This window comes from Protopterus annectens, chromosome 6.part1, assembly GCF_019279795.1.
Source record: "Protopterus annectens isolate FY-2018-M chromosome 6.part1, PAN1.0, whole genome shotgun sequence".
In the NCBI taxonomy this organism is placed as follows: domain Eukaryota; kingdom Metazoa; phylum Chordata; order Ceratodontiformes; family Protopteridae; genus Protopterus; species Protopterus annectens.
In genome coordinates this window covers 399,499,628-399,518,590 of record NC_056738.1, presented here as the reverse complement: position 1 = coordinate 399,518,590, position 18,963 = coordinate 399,499,628, and the positions used below count along the sequence as shown (strand labels likewise).

The 18,963-nt window shown below is 42.0% G+C and overlaps 1 protein-coding gene across 1 annotated transcript in view; it reads left to right on the top strand.

Annotated features, from left to right (window-relative positions):
* PRDX5 (peroxiredoxin 5) overlaps positions 1 to 18,963 on the top strand; it is a 255,911-nt gene that overhangs the window by 99,074 nt on the left and 137,874 nt on the right. Inside the window, exon 3 of the mRNA XM_044075811.1 lies at positions 15,007 to 15,138. Coding sequence (XP_043931746.1) covers positions 15,007 to 15,138 — 132 coding nt within the window. The remainder of the gene's footprint in view (positions 1 to 15,006; positions 15,139 to 18,963) is intronic.

The window sequence follows — 18,963 nt, the reverse complement described above, 5'->3', positions numbered from 1 at the left end:
CTTTAGTCCAGGCTGTACACATCAAGTACAATATTCTTCTCATGTATTTGATCATTTACACTTGGTAATCTTCCTCACCTTGCTTGTGTCCTTACTCATGATAGGACCCACACATTTTTCTGTTCCTTTTGTTGTGGATGTGTTGGTGGGGGACCTCCATACCTCCTCACTAAGCATCATCCTTAGCCAGAACACTGTGCATTCTTTCTTTCTTCAATGGTATCCTTTAGTAGGAGCTTAAAGTGTTGGGGTACTGTGGCATCTAGATGTGTAGCAGATGTTTTCTTTAGCTATTCCGCAGTACCCAGGATCTGGGATTGTAGGATGTCTGCTGTAATGGGACTCTGGAGATGAGGGGTGATAGAAAAAATGGGCACTGACATACATTTTTGGAGCCCGATATTCTTTTTGAATGATCTACAGATGTATTATATTTGTTTTGATTTTTGTTTGGTTAGAGAGGCTCAGGTTCCCATTAACAGAGTCATTTGGGACAGACTCCAGGAAGAAGTTATTCAGTAAATGCAGTGTTACTTCTGGAGATGTAGATACATGGTTAGTCAACTTGAACTTAATGACTAGATCAAATGTATACTTAGAGCACACGGAGATTGATCTTGAAGGACAGGCTTTGCACAGAGGATTTTTTTTTCTCTATGTTTTTGCCACTATACCTGACAACCCATAAGTCTTCCTCTATCATCTTGAGTGCATTTCATCCCCCAGAACCAATTTCCTATGTCTTACAGAGTTAGGAATGTTAGATATCCCTAGTATGGAATAAGAGCTAACCAGAAGGGTCGACATTCAGCCAATCATGTGGTTATTTTTGCCCTAACTGGCAACAAGAGTAATAGCATTGTAATTATGGCCCTACTCCCTCCACCATTTGGTGAGAAGTGCAGACTGCATCACTGCATGCCACTACACCTTCCACTTGCAAGTGTATATGTCTATGCATGTATGAATGAAGACAAAACGATAAGTTGGAGAATCAGAAGACTGCTCCCAAGTTGCGTGTGCATCTTCTTCTGCTGGCCTTTCTACCAGGGTCATAGTAATGTGTGGCCTACTCCCCCTCACCCCAGGATGAACATGCCTACCCTCTCCACACCAGCTCCAACAGAAACCTGCGCTGCTCATATAACCCATACCTCCAGAGCTATAATCAGGGCATTAGTCCTCGATGCCAACAAAGAGCTACCTAGAAGCAAAGAATATTATTTTTTTTTTTTTTAATAGTTTCAGGAGTGAAATGTTGAAACAATTACACACATCAGGTGGTGTCACTGCATTTTAGCTAATTGCACAATTTGTTTCATTTCTTTAGTTTTCACCACTCTAAATGATAATTTGTCTTTGTGGGACAAGGTCACAGAGTCCAGTGTGCTCTCTCCAAAGTGAGGGATGTGCCAGGTTCAGTTTCATAGCTTTTGACAGGCAATCCTTCAAAATGCTGTAGAGGTCACCACTTTCTGATTTTTTGTGGAGACCCATCATGTTATTGTTGTTTCATTTTTTTTAGCTTTCTACATTTTTCAGATTCCTTGTAACGCTTTCTTATACAGCCTGAACACTTTTACATGAGGGTGGTTTGAATGTTCAGAGCTGATTCTAAGAAGGCAGTTTGTTTGGCACATGATTCTGATATTTACTGGTGAATAAGATCTTTAGGATTTGAGGGCAGCTGTGTCATCCAGGATCAATTTTAGATCACGGGTATTACACATGCTATTCTTGTTATGGGCCCAGTTACCCACCCATGCCAAAATAATCAGGTATGCAGTCCCATAGCAAAAATAGACAGCTAGACAGACTTTACATGACATTTTGGGCAACAAAAAAACAAATTATTTATAATCCAATAGATATAAGAAAACCTAATCAACTGATTTTAAAGCAGAAAAAAATTCAAAAGAGGTGAATTTAATGAGTTTATTAATCTATGACCGCTGATGCTGAAAAAAGGCATAGCTTACTTCATTGTGGCTCATTCCACATCTCCCCACAGTTAATTGAAATATTTAGTTTATGTTCATACTGCATCCTTTTCCAGCCTACTAGGTTCTTTATTTACTAATATCAACAAAAAATATGATCTGGCTTTTACATCTCAAAACTGCTCCTACATTTGCTAAAGACTTTTGTCATAGGATTTTTTTCTTCCTTAAAATGAATAGATTACGTAAATTGTAGGCGCATCTTTTATAACCAAATTTAACACTCTTCGCTCTTTATGGAATAAGGTCCTCTGATTCATCCATCTCTCCACTTGAGTGGAGCATCACTTTGTAAATCTTTAGGATATTTACTTCCCCTCCCCTCCCTCTTAGATTAGCTTATCTTATTAACCCAATGGTTGACAAATGATGTGCTTTAAGTTCCTGGCCTTGCAGCAGAATCATGGCTGGATAAATATTAAGAAGTACTTATTCTCATCTCTTCAACTATTATTTGTTTATTATTTTATGATTACCAAATTCTTTACATTTTGTGCCTCCATGTAGTGCAGTGGGATCAGCTTTGTCAAAGATTTACTAAAATATATATATATATATATATATATATATATATATATATATATATATATATGGATATATATTTTTATATCTACACACGCATACATATTACTAAAATATACTAGAACCTAAAAAAATCTTATAAAGAAAGGTATGGAATCTAAGTCCAAGGAAGTCCTTGTTCCACTGTATTGGGCATTCATCAGACTTATCATTGAGTACAATGCCCCCTTTGGTATGTACCTAACAAGGCATATCCAACAATTGGAACATCCACAGAGGTTCCTTACTAAAAGAATATAGGGCATACATAATATGTCCTATGCAGACTGCGTCAAGGCCATATCCTTGTATTCTGTCTCCTACAGGCTTTTGAGGGGAGATCTATGCTTGGCATTCAGGGCATTGTCAGCCCCCTTTTCTGATGGACCTCCTGCATATCCACAAAACAAACAGTACCAGAATTACTTGTTCTAAAGAATTAAACCTTGCCTGTGATATAAAAAGGACCTGCTAGAGAGATGAGACTACACTGTCCATGGAACAGGCTCCCCATCCATGTGAAGCAGAGTTCCTCCCTAACCCAATTCAAGTGCAACTTTGACAGTTGGATGGGAAACCAGAAACCCATCCCTGGTTTGGCACCTATGTCTCTAATGGACACAGGTGACCTGTAAATGGTTCACCTCCCTGGCCCATGTTTACACTTATCAAGGGTATCGGAACTTGTCAGAGGTTTGGGATGCATGGCTAGGCTTAAAAAGGCCCTTGTGGTCATTAGCCTAGTAAATACCTATGGACCTATAACTGAAAGCACTAATTGAGTATACACTGAGCTGAATAAAAAAATGATCAAAATGACCACACTACTAGGCATGCATGCCAATTGCCACTAAATCACACACACACACGCACACACACCAAAGTAGATCTGCAGTACCAGTCACAAATCCCATAAACACTCAAAGAAAAAATACTAGCTATTGCTCTCAATTTCTTTGCCAAAAATAATGGAAGGTACAAAAGCCCAAAATTAGGGATGATTTGTAAATGTTACTCTGATTGGCTTAAAAGGTAAAAGAACAGCATGTTTTGCATCAACGTGCATTTTCTAAAGAATAAGAAGTATGAAACTAATGTCTGACATTACTAACTGACTGTAATCCTCAGTGATTTACCAGGAAACTAAACACTTTACAAGGGACAGGGCAAAATGTGAGGCAAAATCATGGATACTTGAAAACTATGCCACCAGTTTGAGGACTTTGCTCCTCCGCCCACCATCTTACATGCACACTCGTATATGTACCAGCTCCATGGATGCACACCCATGATTACATTGCAGTATACATATTGCACTGTAGTTGATGAAAGCACATTTAACCTGTTATGAACTGAGCTATGCATGCAGTAAACTAACATTTACACTGATGTTATGTAGTCCAATCTCCCCTACATTCTTACCCGTGGGTTTGGAGCCGAATGTCGGCTCCGACTCAGCCAAAACTTTTCTAGCTCAAAGTCTTTCTATTGGCTGGGCTAAGATGGTATCCCATGCTGCACTGCACTATATCCCCAGATCTCATTTGCCGCTCGTGTAGCTTGGACGTAGTCTCGCTCTTGGCTGTGGCTAAGTGCCCTTCTTTCTTCTTCTTGAGAGAATTTATTGCAAACAGAAAGCCATTTTTAATGGCTATTGTTTTTGGTATTATTTTGTGGAAAAGTTGTGTGTGTGTGTGATTGTTTCTGTGGTATCCCACTAGCTCTTCCAATGGGCTAGGCCCATTTCAGTTAGAGGACCTAGTCTGTCCCCTTGCTTCCCTGTGTTACAAACTTTCTGGTCTAAAACCATTTAAATTAGAGGTTTTTGGTCCTACACCCACTCTTGTGTGTCAGAGGATTGTTCGTTAGGGCAGGAAAAATTACAACTAACAAAAAACTCTAAGTGTGGTGCAAGTCTCTGACTGTTTTCTCAGTTGGCTCCATACCTGCAATTTTTTTGTCTTGGTGTTTGTGAAGCAAAAAACGTAAACGAGTCAAGGAACACCCGGCAAGTACAAAAGGAATAAATCCACGTAAACGTACTTTATTTAGAATAACGTTTTCGCCTCTGTCAACACAGAAGCTTCATCAGACATAAAAAAGCGCCAAGTGCACACAATTTAAAACCTTCAAGCCAAGTACTATGATGTCATTTCCTTGGCAACAAAAAGCAAATCAATTAATTATTTCCTTAAAAAGCCAGTGTCTATTAATTAAACATATGTACAAGCAAGCAAGTTTAAAATATTGTTCCATATTATAAAACATTCCTAACAAATAAAACTAAAATGGTGTATATTAAAAAAGCACATTCTGACAACTTAAACACATTCCTGGAATATAAAAAATACATAAGGATTAATGGTATAGCAAGGTACCAACTTAACCCTGCCTATTAAACATGAATGGGTTATTAATTTCGTACAAAGGCTACTCTTAAAAAGAATAGCTACACACTTACTACCTGAGGTAACTCTTATATTTTAAAACTACAGAAATATTACAAGCTTCATTCAGCCCAGGAACAGAGAAGGCATCTAATAAAAGTTGCCATTCCAATTCTCTTGTTTCAAGTAGAAGTGGCTGAGGGCCCCCCCTAATACCAACTCTAACAAGATCGATGCCCATAAAGTGGAAGCTGTGCCCAGCATGGTTTAAAATGTGTTTCGAAAGGGCATTTTCACTCTCTTTGTTCTTTATGGCATAATTATGTTGGTAAATACGGTCCCGTAATCTACAGTCCGTCTTACCAACATAAAATGCTGTCTTGGTGTTTGTGATAGTTACAATATCTAAAGATTCTAAGGAGCACAGACTTTAAGAAATGCTCAAAGTGTGGCTACAAAATGTCCATTACCGATGGACATTCTGTCTGTGTATATTGTCTGGGAGCAATCCATCTCCAGGAGTCCTGCAGCTTCTGTCATGCATTTAGTCCTAGGGTCCTTCAGGAAAGAAATAATAAGTTTATTTTAAAGGGACTTCTGAAACCTTCATTTGAAGAGGGTCTGGAAACTGCTTCCAGCTCTAAGGCTAAAACCACTAAATCAAAAAATAGGTCTCCGGCTCTTTCAGTCTCCTCGGAGCCACCGGAGAAACTAGCTAAATCAGCTTCGACATCCTCAGCTCCACTGTCCTCGGGGCCCCAGGAAGTGTCAGTGGTGATGGAACCGGCATCGGCTCCAATTATGTTGGAACCTTTTCGGAGCCAATCACCTAGTATTAGGCAAGTATCACCTGATAGGAGGTCTCAATCTCCCTCCCTGTCCTCCAAATCCTCCAGGACATTATCGGATGTGGACGTCGATAGAGTGGTGCAGAGACTCCTTCAGTCGCCGGTTTTGGCAAAATTGTTCTCGACTCCGTCCCAGTCGGCTCCGGAGCCCATTCTGCAATCTACTTCGATACTTCCTCCGAGCACATCCCAGCCTTCGGAGCCGGAGTGCTCGGCTCCGTGTGATGTCACAAGGTCTGTTCCGAAGGCCACTCCTGGCTTATCTGTACCGACATCAGCTCAGACCCAGTCGGTGCCGTCCACGGGTTTCAGGACTCCGGATTCTTCAGTTGGACCCAAGGGAGAGGCTTCGGGACATCTCTCTGTTCCTAGTCTCCCCCTCTGTGCTTCGGCGCAGGGAAGTCTGACTCCTGTCATGGCTTCAGAGGCTGGTCGCACCTCTGACTCAGGGGGACCAGCCTTTGAGGCCATGCGGAGTGCGCTGGCCAGATCGTCAGTGACATCATGCGGGTCGGTCATTCTGTACTCTACTACTCCGGTGCGGGTCTCTGATCACCACTTATCTTTAGACAGCGGAGCCCCAAGGCCTCAGGGTACCCCCATGAGTGGTCCCCAAGTTTCTGAGGGCCCCTCAGAGTGCTTGCCTAAGGAGCCTCCTAGAAAGAAAATGTGCAAGAGGAAGCACATAGACTCCCAGGATGAGTCTCTCACATCAGATACTGACCTCGAGGAATCGGAGGGGTCCCCCAAGTCATCCTCTGAGGATGTTTCTTTCTCTGACATCGTAGAGATCTTGAAACAAAGAGGTGACTGGCCATCCAAAGCCCCCTCCGAGGAGGAGTCGGTCTTCGGTGCTCAACCCTCCGCCTCCTGGGTGTCTCCACCCTTCGACTAGCTCCTGGATTTGATTTGTCGAAGGGTGTGGGAGAAACCTGACTCTGTGGACCACTCCCCAGGAGACCGAATAAATTTCTATCTGCTCCCCCGGGTAAGGAGTTTCTGTCTAAGGGAGTCCCTGTGGATGCCATGGTGGTGGCAGCGGCTATCTCAGAAGGATGGATGGTAGAAGAAGTCTCAGCTAATTCCTTCTAACAAGGAGTCTAGGACCATGGACTGGTATAGGAAGCATACCCTGTCTTCAGCGACCTTTACCTTATGGTCACTGAATTATTTATCTCACTTTACACGGCTCCAGAGAGATCTCCTCAAGGAGCTTGGAGATACTCTTATGGGTAATGTTTCTGAGGCAGTGACCCAGACGGTTAATGCCCAGATGTCTACCCTCAATTCCATTGATAAATCCTCCATGAGGCTGAGTAGGGCAGCAAGTTCAGGAGTCGCCCTTAGGAGACAGGCCTGGATGCGCCTTTGTCATTTCGCGAAGGCCTTCAAGTCTTCATTCACCGACGCCCCGTTTGATGGTTCCTCTTTGTTCGGAACCAAGGTGAAAGACACTCTCACCAGGTGCGAGCAGGAGATAAAAATGGTCTGCTGTGGGAGTCCGTTTTTCCCTTCCCTCTAGGCATTATCCCAAGGCCCAGAGGGGTGGAAAAATGTGTTTCACGAAATCACAGAGGTTTTTTCCCGGTGCATAAGGAGAGCCCCCCTCCAGAGGCAGGGGGGGGTTATTCAGGGAGACGCTGCCCTAGAGGCAGAGGAGGCCCCCACAACTCGGGAGACCGTGATTCCTGTCCAGGTTCTCCCTATCGTCGCTCCTGATGGGAGGCCCGACTGTGCGTTTCCAGAGCCAGTCGGGGGTCGGAACTCGTTATACCTGGAGGCCTGGCAAGACATCACCCAGGACCAATGGGTTTTACGAATAATTTCCGGAGGTTATGTCATTCCCTTTTCGTCAGATCCCCCTCCAGTCAGAAAAATCCCGGATATTCCACCAAGTCAAAGGGATTGCGCAGCTTCAGAAGTTTCAAAGCTGCTAGAAAAAGGAGCCATCCAACATGTCCCCTCAGACCAGATCGGATTAGGGACTTACTCAAGATTCTTTTTGGTGCCGAAAAGAACAGGGGACCCGAGACCCATATTAGATCTCAGCCGATTGAACAATCATGTACAAAAGTCCAAGTTCTGAATGGTCACGTTGCAGTCTATTCTCCCATTGTTGGGAAAAGAAGTATGGATGTGCTCCATCGACCTGAAGGATGCTTACTACCACATCAAAATGGACAGGGCATCCAGGAGTCACCTACGCTTCCGGCTGGGAGCCAGTTATTTTCAGTTTTGAGCCCTGCCCTTTGGTCTCGCCACAGCCCCCAGGGTGTTCACCAAATGTATGACAGTGGTGACTGCTCACTTGAGACGTCAAGGATTCCAAGTATTTCCATACCTGGACTACTGGCTCCTCACTGCCACCACCAGGCATCTACTCCTTCAGACCAGGGACGCCACTATAAATCTGTGTCAACAGTTGGGCATAACATTGAACTGGGAAAAATCTGCCTTGTTGCCCTCACAGTGTGTCATTTTTATAGGTGCAGAACTAGACACCATCCTCATGCGGGCGTTTCTACCATGGGAAAGAATCAGGGCCCTACAACAAGTTCACTCCCTGCTCCCTCTGAGAAGAGTGAAGGCAAGATGGGTTCTCCAACTGTTGGGGACTATGACCGCGATGATTATGTTAGTTCCTCTAGCAAGGTTACATATGAGACTCCTTCAGTGGCTTCTCTTTGCCCAGTGGTCTCTTCAACGTCTTCCGCTTTCTCACCCTATTCTACTTACAGATAGGTGCAAACAGGATCTCAGTTGGTGGCTTCGCACCGACAATGTGAACATGGGAAAGCCCTTTGTTCCGGCACCCCCGATTGCCACGGTGACCACGGATGCCTCCCAGATGGGGTGGGGGGGCATTATCTAGGCAGGACAGTGCAAGGCATATGGCAAGAGTACGAGACGCATCTGCATATCAATGTCCTGGAGATGAGAGCTGTGCTACTTGCGCTGCAGGCGCTTCAGAGCTTTCTTCCTCTCGGGACTATTGCAATCCACTCGGACAATATGTCAGTGGTGTGGTATCTGAACAAGCAGGGAGGAACTAAGTCATATCCCCTGTGCAGAGAGGCCATGCGAGTGTGGCAGTGGGCAATGTCTTTCCAACATTTTCTGGTGGCAACGCACAGTCCGGGAAATTCCAGCGTGATTGCAGACAGGCTAAGCAGAGCTATTCTGATGCCTTACGAGTGGTCCCTGAACTGTCACGTTGTGGAACGGATCTTCCGCAGGTGGGGTCAGCCTTATTGCGACCTTTTTGCCAGCCCCCTCAATGCCAAATGCAGCAGTTACTTCACGTTGATCCCCCCTCAGGGGGAGTCACCCAGGGTCGCTCTAGTCCACGATTGGCCCTCCAGTCTACTATATGCCTTCCCTCCGGTCCCTTTGCTGTCAAAGGTTATTCAGAAAGTGCAATCCTTGGGCAGCAGAATGATTCTGATTGCCCCACACTGGCCTCGTCAGGTTTGGTTCCTCTTTCTCCATCCCTACCTTGTGGACGCTCCTTGGATTCTGGACCCACAACCAGACTTACTGACACATATGCCAGGGCAGCTCCATCCCTCTCTGCGGACCCTCCTGTTGACAGCCTGGCTACTCCACTTCCGTCATTAGTTAGGCTTCATCATTTCTCGCTGGAGGTAGTTCATATTTTGCCTTCCTCTCATAAGCCCTCGACCAGGAAGATTTATTCCAGCAAATGGAAGAGATTTTCTATTTCGGCTCATACCCAAAGGATTTACCCTTACACAGCTCCAATTTCATCTGTTTTGGAGTTCTTGTCTATGCTTTTTCACCAGGGCTCAGCAGCTGCCACCATTAAAATCCAATTGGTGGCGATTTCTACCTTTCATGTCGCAAATGAGTCTAGTCTGATGGCTCGTAGACTCTGTAAGGCTTTCCTGAAGGGCACTTTGTTAGTTCGTCCTCCGGTATCGGAACCTATCATGCCTTGAGATTTAAACTTTGTTCTACAGGCTGTTGCTTCATCCCCCTTTGAACCTGCAACTACTTGTGATTTAAAATTCTTGACCTGGAAGACTGTCTTTTTAGTAGCCATCACATCAGCCAGACACGTTTCAGAGATTCAAGCTCTATCAATCAAACCCCCATACCTGATATTTCATAAGGACAGGGTTTCCTTAAACCCAACCCCTCCTTTCTTCCCAAAGTGGCTTCAGTCAGTAACCTTTATCAATCCATTGAATTGCCAGTGTTTTTTCCCCAGTTCTCAAACAAGGCAGAATTCAAATTCCATCAATTGGATGTACACAGACAACTACGTTTTTATCTGCACAGAACGAAAAACCTCAGAAAATCTGATCAATTGTTTGTTTCCTTTTCGGAAAACAGAATGGGGTCTCCTGTTTCTAAAGTCACTCTGTCCAGGTGGATCTCCAGCTGTATTTCCTTTGTTTATTCCTCAGGGGGTAAAGATTTACATTTCCAGTGAAGGCTCACTCTACTCAGTCTGTATCTACATCTGCAGCCTATCAGGCCAGATTGTCTATGGATATTTGTGCTGCGGCTACTTGGGCATCTCCTCACACCTTTGTTACTCATTACAAGTTGGATGTGTTATCTAGGGGCAGGTCTTCCTTTGGTTCCACAGTGCTCAGGGGTATTTTCCACTGAGCCTCCTAGGATTTAGGTGCTAGGCGGGTAAGAATGTAGGTGAGATTGGACTATATAACATCAAGAAGTTATGTACTCACCATAACGTTCGATGTATGCAGTCCATCTCGCCTCACATTCTTACTTACCCCCACTCCTTCCCCCTTCCTGGAGGATCTGGTGGTTAGGTCTGGTTTCAGAGCTCCCTTCATTCTTGGTTTGTTCTTCCTTTCCTTGGCTGTTATGCATGGAGAATGAGTGCTGGTGTTGGCAGCAAACTAGATCTGGGGATATAGTGCAGTGCAGCATGGGATACCATTTTAGCCCAGACAATAGAAAGACTTCGAGCTAGAAAAGTTTTGGCCGAGTCGGAGCCGACCTTCGGCTCTGAACCCACGGGTAAGAATGTGAAGCGAGATGGACTACATACATCGAACGTTATGGTGAGTACATAACTTCTTGATTTTCACTATTGGTAAACTGTCTTATGTAAGCAAATTGTCTGCTACATTATGTTTTGTGAAATGTGAAAATCTAACACTTGTTTTATAACTAGCAGAGAATCAAGACAATTTAGTTAAAATCAGTTCAAAGATATAGTCTGTAAAATACCTCAAAAATCCTCAAAACCATTAGTTTTCTCCCTGTGCTGTTTAATGCTTCCACAGCCTCAAACTAAAATAAAATTATAAAAGGAGTGTCACAGACACTATAACACTTTCAGCACAGACTGTTAGGGTAAACAGGGTTAACTGCAGAGAATATAAACTGGGAAAAACTTGCTTTTATGAACTGACAGATTAAAACTGTTCAGAAGTATGTATTGCCAACTTTGCAACCGAAAGGAAAATAGTCACTTGACTAATTGACAGGTACCCATTGTGAAGACTAGCCAAGTAAGGAGGAAATTCACAGACTTATTCCAAACTATGACAACAGTCCTCTTTGTGGAACACTGGTGAGCTCACCTCACAAGTCATGCTTTCTGCACCTTTTGAAAGTCAGAGCAACTTCCATTCCACAAAAACATGATGAAATTGCAAGTATGTATAAAAGTATAGTAACGGGTTTTGAAAAACTCAAAATTCTTTGTTATAGGGATAGAAAAAGATGTCTGTTCATCAAAAAACCTTCACTGTTGAATCAAGCAAATAAAACACAGGCAAATAAATACATATATAAAAGTATCAACAATCAGTAAAAATAAACACATAATCGGGCAAGTAGAAAAACAGAATCCAATCCAAACACTTCCAACTTCAGTCAGCAGTCATATCTTTTTGCAATATAATTTCCTTACAAAGTAACAAAACCTTTTACAGACCAATTACCTCTACTATAATATTCAAAACTACGTCTACTAGTGTAGCTTTCAAAGACCTTACCTCACCAGAATACCGTAAATTAAAATGTAATGTACTTCTGCTATTTTTAATGTCCACAGTATGCTCCTGCAATCTAACATTAAACTTTCTAGTAGTCTCACCTATATAAAGGTTATACAAGAATTTTATAATATGTACAACTAAATCACTATTAACGAACCCTGTTGGATACCACTGTCTGTATCCCAGTGGTGGCTTAAAATACTTTGGGGGCCTTCCACATTAAGATGCAGAAGCTTGGACCCCACTTAGTCTCTCTCTCTATCCTAGGTGATGTGTACAACTATCTAGGCACTACAGCCCATGGTCATCCAATTAGTATGGAGTACTTGTAATTACATGACTTTCTTCCTTCTGTTAACCCTTTTGATGCTTGCTTGCACTATATGCCTTAGACCAATTTAGTTCGTCCTCAAACCTTTGAGCAGTACTGCAGAAAGAAAAAAAATATACAAAACAAAAGTAACTTAAACGATGCTGTTCTACCAGTACTGACAATATAATACATTCAGTTACGCTGAGATGAAGGTAGCTATTTGCAGTGCACTGAAACTAAAAGATATAAAAAATTCTTACGGTACAAAATGTTGCAGGTATGCTGTACCAAAGGTAATTTGTCAGTCTTCTGGAAAGTATCTCCTGCTTAAACTTAACACATTTCCAACCAGTGTAGGCTATGCTTCTTTTGTTGCTTGAATTCGGCTTTCATGGGATACCCATCTAACTCTTGGTCCACATCGGTAAGAGCATAATCCTTGACTAAACAAAGTGACTAGCCAAACTGAATGTGTTAGTTTGAAGAGTATCAGCAATAAAGCATACTTAATACATAGATGGATCTTCTTGTATAAGCCTAAGTTAACTCAGGGGTCATAGTACAGAATCTTCCTGATATGTTTGTCTCATTCTTAGGTCAGATAGGAAACATAAAAGTGCTTGTGGAGGTCACCATTTTATATCACCTCACTGCAATACCCCTCTACCTTCTCTCTCACCAGGAGCAAATTGGTAGAATTAATGTCAGTCTGGCTGCTAAGAAGTACATTTCAGGTTTTTCAGTGATTGGTAATCTATAGAAAAGCTAGGAAAAAATATCTCTGCCCCTTTTCTCATCAGGAGCCAAACAGAAAGTAATAATCGAAAGCTGATTCCTGAGGAACCGTTCCTAGCTCCAGTGATCTATAGTCTAATCCCAGATGTTATACTTCTAAGTTTTAAGTAAAGAGATGGCTTTTAGGGAACATTTAGAAATTAGGGGTTCAGTACTGACCCAATATACTTATCTCTGATTCCTTTCCACACAGTTGTTTTTGAGTCTTTTACCTTTGTTACCCTTGATTAAGTTTGTTTTCCCACTACATCCTCACCTCTGATAAAGCTATCCATTCAGCTCCGTTCGTAGCGTACCTCACCCCCCAGAGACAAATGTATGGTAGCCTTAAATCTCAAATATTGTGACAGGAGGTTTGACAACTCCAGACATCTGAGATTATTGTGATAAATGCGCAGTTTTATTAGCACATCAGGTTACTATCTACCCTTTTGCTGCGTTCTTATTCACAGCTATTTAGTGACTCCACTGTAGAACCTTTCCTTGATTTTACAATATTCATTTTTATGCTAGCATGCTCTCAGTATTCCTTACTGGTAAGAGGGTAGTTCTACTGTCACTCATTCTTTCTCTTTCCAGTCATCTGTTAGGAATTTAGTAAAATGTTCCCTTTATCCTCAACTGACATCATGCAGCAAATTGCAGCATGAGTATAATTTCTATTTTCAAGAAACTTAAACTAGTTCACAGAATATTCCTTGAGCAAAGCACTGCACTAGTTCAAATAAGTTTATACATCTAGCTTCCTCAGAGCCCAAACCTCTTTGTTTATACTGTTTTTCAACACTCTGCAGTGGGTCTGTAATAAGAGCCATTGATGTTTCATTACTTCATATTTTTGGTTATATTATCTTGGATTATGCTGTCTGAACTGTATAGTTTTTGACTAAGCCGGATGTTGCACATCATTCATTTTTTACATTTACTTTGAAGGTCAACAAGATTTATTTATCACTGTCATTTTGACAAAGCTTCAGTGATGCGGTCCTTTTAAATACAGAAAAAACGAATACACCTCTTCTATCTATAAATTTAAGGATTCTCTTCTTGATCTGTTTACTAATTTGTTTATCCCTGTTTCTTTAACAAAGATAAAAAATTAATGTCACGTTTGCTAATTCCAGAGCTAAAAAACTGCTAAACATCATCATGATTTTAGGACCTTGCTTTGGCAAACTGATAGACAAAACTATTCTGTGTTTGAAGTATCTTTCCTTAAGAAGAACATTTTGAAGTAGTAATTTGCATCTCTAATGTGATTATGATTAATTCAGTGTATCAGTTTTTGTACTTTATATGATTTGCATGAAGTTTGTACGTTTTTTTTTTACTTTATTTATTATTGTGGGTCTGTGGCAATTGAACATGGGTCAGGCAGTCAGATGTCATTTTGAACGACACAAACTGTTCAAAATGGCAATCAGTCGATCAGTTAATCAATACTTGGAAAGCATGTCTTTTCTGGGAGGCAAAGCTCCTGACATGCTACATACAGCACCAAGGTCAGTGTTTTTTGACAGGAAGTTTCTCTTTGCAGAGGTGTTTGTTAGAGAATGCGTAGTAGGCACAGTGAGTGGCAATGTACAATTTGGCATCACTCCGCTATCCTTTTATGTATTATCCTCGTATACTGTGTATATGTTTACTAAACATGTTTTATCTATAAAGAAGCTTTACTGATGTTTTCCACAGTTAAATAATTTGAAATATGATCCTCTGCACTTAGAATTAGAGGTGGTGGGTTTCTGGCAGAACTTTGTCCCCTTGATTGTTCAACATTATTGATGTAAAAAGAAGCTGTGGTACTGTACTAAATGCAACTCAGTACAAGCTAATTTGGTGGGAAAACAATGCGACAGAAAAAAAACAGTGATCAGTGTCACAGATGGAGTATAATTTGCAGTGTTTATAAGTTTTGAAATTCTGCTTTATTTCTGCACAGCCATAGTACACAGAACTTTTGAGAGGGTTTCCCTTTGCCCGGCTTAAATATATGGACAATTTATTGGTTTAAAGTTTGTAGTGGAATAGATTTGACATTATAACCTGGTAACAGGATTACTTTTAATTCATTATTTTATTTATTTATTTTTTTAGACTCATTTGCCTGGATTCATTGAGCAAGCAGAACAGCTGAAAAAGAAAGGGGTGGACATTGTAGCTTGCATCGCTGTAAATGATGTATTTGCTATGACTGCTTGGGGACAGGCCCACCATGCTGAAGGAAAGGTGAGTCTAGAATGTTTTCTTGTTTTATTTTCCTTCAGTACATTCTGGCCAGCTTACTGTGGCAAGTACCCAGTGAATTGAAATGGTCTTTGAACAAGGTGATGTCTCATTTGCAGAGCTGTCACATGTGCACATATTCAAACAAGAGGAGCTGTCGTGTCGATGGCTCAGTAGGTAGTGGTGCACTTGTCTTTACTGCTGCAGGACTGGACTGCTTTTTCCAGTACTAAAAGTGCAGTGCAGTGAGGAGGGCAGGGGTGCTATACTCCTGAGTTTGCCATCCTTCAGGTAAGACATTAAATCAAGGTCCTGTGTGCTTGAGTTAGTGGTAGCTCAGGTAGATGTACAAAATCCCATGTCAGTTGTTAAAAAAAAAGAGTAGAGAAAGTTCCTACCATGGCATGGACTGATTTTCCTTGGGTCTCCCCTGAAAAGAGGTCACTGGTCTAATGGGACTGACCCAGCCATCAGAGTGTAGATTAAATGAATAAGTAAATAAAATCTGCATGAGAGAATTTGAAAACCTGTATAATTTTTCTTACTGACCACATATGCCACATGGTTGAAAACATTATAGTACCTCATCGGCATATAAGAGATAGGGAGGCCACGGTGGTGCAGCGGTTAGCATTGCCGTCTCACAGCAAGAGGTTCTCCGGTTCGATCCGTGGCTGGGGTGCCTTCTGTGTGGAGTCTGCATGTCCTCCCTGTGGTCGCGTGGGTTTCCTCCGGGTGCTCAGGTTTCCTCCCACATCCCAAAGACATGCTGTATGTGGATTGGACACTCTAAATTGGCCCTAGCTGTGAGTGTGTGCATGGGTGTGCCTTCTGTGGAAGGTTGGGCTGTGCCGGGCTGGCAACTCGACACTGTAAAACTCCACTGCCAATCATGAGTGGACAGGTGATCCACTGTGACGACCCCTAACCGGGAAAGCCGAAAGAAGAAGATCGATGTATAAGAGATTACGTCAGACTGTTTGGGTGTGGTACAGATAATTTGAAAAGTGAGATTAAAACCTTCTTTGGGGTTGAAATTTTTGCCTGGCTGTGATAACAGCCCTCACTACCCAATCTCAAGGAGAAATTCCTCAAGCTTCAGTAGCTTGTAAAGATGAATGGCATAAGGCTGAATGCTTTTCTCCATAATAAGTCATAGCTAGATTTTTAATTGTGCACCAGAAATGAGTCACTTTCTAGGGAGGTTTCTCCCTTCTTTTAGTTGCTGCAACCTTGGAGTTGGTATATACAAGTTTGAGGGGTGCAGGGAGACTTGCCCCCTGCATTTTGCCCTCTTGGTTTTCAGGAATTTTTTTGTTCTGTTGAAGCATCAGCTTTCAGAAAACCTGCATTTCTTACTGGAACCATGATAATTATCACACTAAAGAAAATTTCTACACGTGTGTCTTCACTGTAAGTTTTGAAGAAATTAATAAAAACTGTGCAAGTTATAAAGCTGCATTTACAAAGTAAAACGTTATAACTTTTATAGATTCTAAGTATTATATTTCAAAAGTTTAATATCACATTTCTGTTATGTTATGTAATAGTTGCTCATATAATATAGAAGGTAATTTCATAGACTGTGCAAGCTGAATCTGTTTCAGGTTTGGAAAAATATTTTGTCTGGATTTCAAAATGAAACCTATCACATCCAGTAAGTGCTCTGAAGCTATGACTTCATTGCACATTTGGTGACAGTAAAGGTAAGTGACTCGGTTTATCGCATTCTGGACCATATTTGAGTGTTTTAGTCTTATGCATCTAATTCGTGAACTTTGATATGAGCTAAATGGCATTTTTGCTCAGGAGCAGATTATGCAACAAGACTGCAAATTAAACAGTTTGAGTAGTGTAGTGATGATGTTATAATTCATGACTGGTAACATTAATGATGTCAAACTGAAAGTCTGGTACTAACATGTCAACAGATGAATAAAATGCCTTTTAAAAATATAGTGAACATGAAAACTCCTCAGAATTGTATTTAATTGTTTATGTCAGTTTGCGGTCAGCTCATAATCACTGAATAACATATAACTGAAATTAATTGGCACTGTGTTAAGCATTTCTGGGCTTAAGTGTTGATGGTTTAAAATGGGATGTCAGCTGGGGTTGTATGTACATAATGATGGGATATTTTCTTTGTTACTTGATAAGGGAAAGAATAAGGGTGTTTTATATGTTTTTGGGAAATTGTAGTAGTTTAGATTGGATGCCTGTCAGCATCTGATGTAGCGACTTGACCCCTGTGAAGTCAGCATTGCCAAGTTTCTGTGTTGTGTGTAAGGAGTAGAGTATGTGTGTTGAGTGGGAAGATAGAATAGGTGTGCAGAGACTTTAATTTATAATGAAACTGTTTGCAGGATGGGCAGTTTACTTAATCCAGAGACAAGACAGTAATAAACTGAACAGCTACCTGCGTCAATGTGAGAGGGTTCTTGAGGGTCTGGGTACCCACATGATGTATATTGTATGAAAGTCGCATTTTCTAGTAATGGAAGCACAGTGGATGGTTGGAGATGTTTCTTTATATAGAGGAGATGATGTATTTTTTTCAGAGAAAAGACTTTGCTAGATTGAGCATTTGCAAGTGACCTGGGACCTTTGTGGCCCATGGAGTGAAGGTTAATTAGTGGTCCTGATGGAAAATGATGGTCTGTTTTCTTTGCTGCATATTAAGAAATGTATCATTTGTTAATAATTGGTTTTGCACCTCGAGGGTTTTTTTTTCTGAACCCCAGTCACTGTCTTTGTGATAAAAGTAGGTTATCCCCATTTCCATGACTGTTTTCTTTGGAAACTTCAGATGTTATGTGATCCTATCTCGCCTACATTCTGACTGATGGGTTTGGAGCCGATCCCTCGGCTCCGACTCGGCAACGCTTATGCCAAAGAGCGAAGTCTCTTATTGGCTGAGCTTACTATATCCCAGGATGCACCACTACCAGTCCCCCAGATCTCGTTTGCCGCTTCCCTGCGAAGACGTGGTCTCGAGCTGGCTGGGCTGAGTAGTTTTTATTAACTAACTTTTCTGTCAGTTTTTTGCTGTTTTTTGGTCACAAAAGCTGTTTTAACGGCTATCGCTTTTTGTAATGCGTTTGGATTGTGAAAACTGTTGTGTGTGATTGGGTTGAGTTTGTTTTCGGCCCCCCTCCATCCAGGGCCTTCCCGGACTGTCAACCTTTTAAAACTTTTCAGGGTCTCAAGTTAATCTATAGTTGTTTAGAGTTCCCTGTCATTTACAGGAAGTGTTTGCGTTAAGCTATAACTGTAAGCTTAGGTTTATCATCAGTAAATCTATAGTTGTTTACTTTCCTGTCAAAGTTACTAGAATTGTTTAACATCATGTCTCAAACCCCTAGGCCTTCGGGTTTTAAAAATGTTGAAATGTGGTTTCAAAATGTCTATCACAGACGATCATTCGCTCTGTGTATATTGTCTAGGGGCAAAGCACTTGCAGGAGTCATGCAGCGTATGTCACGCTTTTTCCTCAAGGGTCCTCCAGGAGAGGAAAAATAAATTGATTCTTAAGGGTTAATTAAACCTTCCTTTGAAGAAGCCTTGGCATCCTCTCCTGCTCCGGCCAAAAAGAAAAGGGCTTCGGTTCCGACCAGTCCGTCGGATCCGACTGCCAAGAGACTTAGGCAGGCCTCTCCTTCGGCTCCAAAGACTTGGGCCGAGGTCGAACGGTCTGCCTCGATGCCACCAGTATCGACTCCTCTGGCTTCGGAGCCGATGGCTGGGGCATCGAGGCGGGTCACCTTCGCCGGCTCCGCTGCTCGGAGCCGACAAGGTCGCCGCTCAGACACTTCCTCCTCGGCGCCG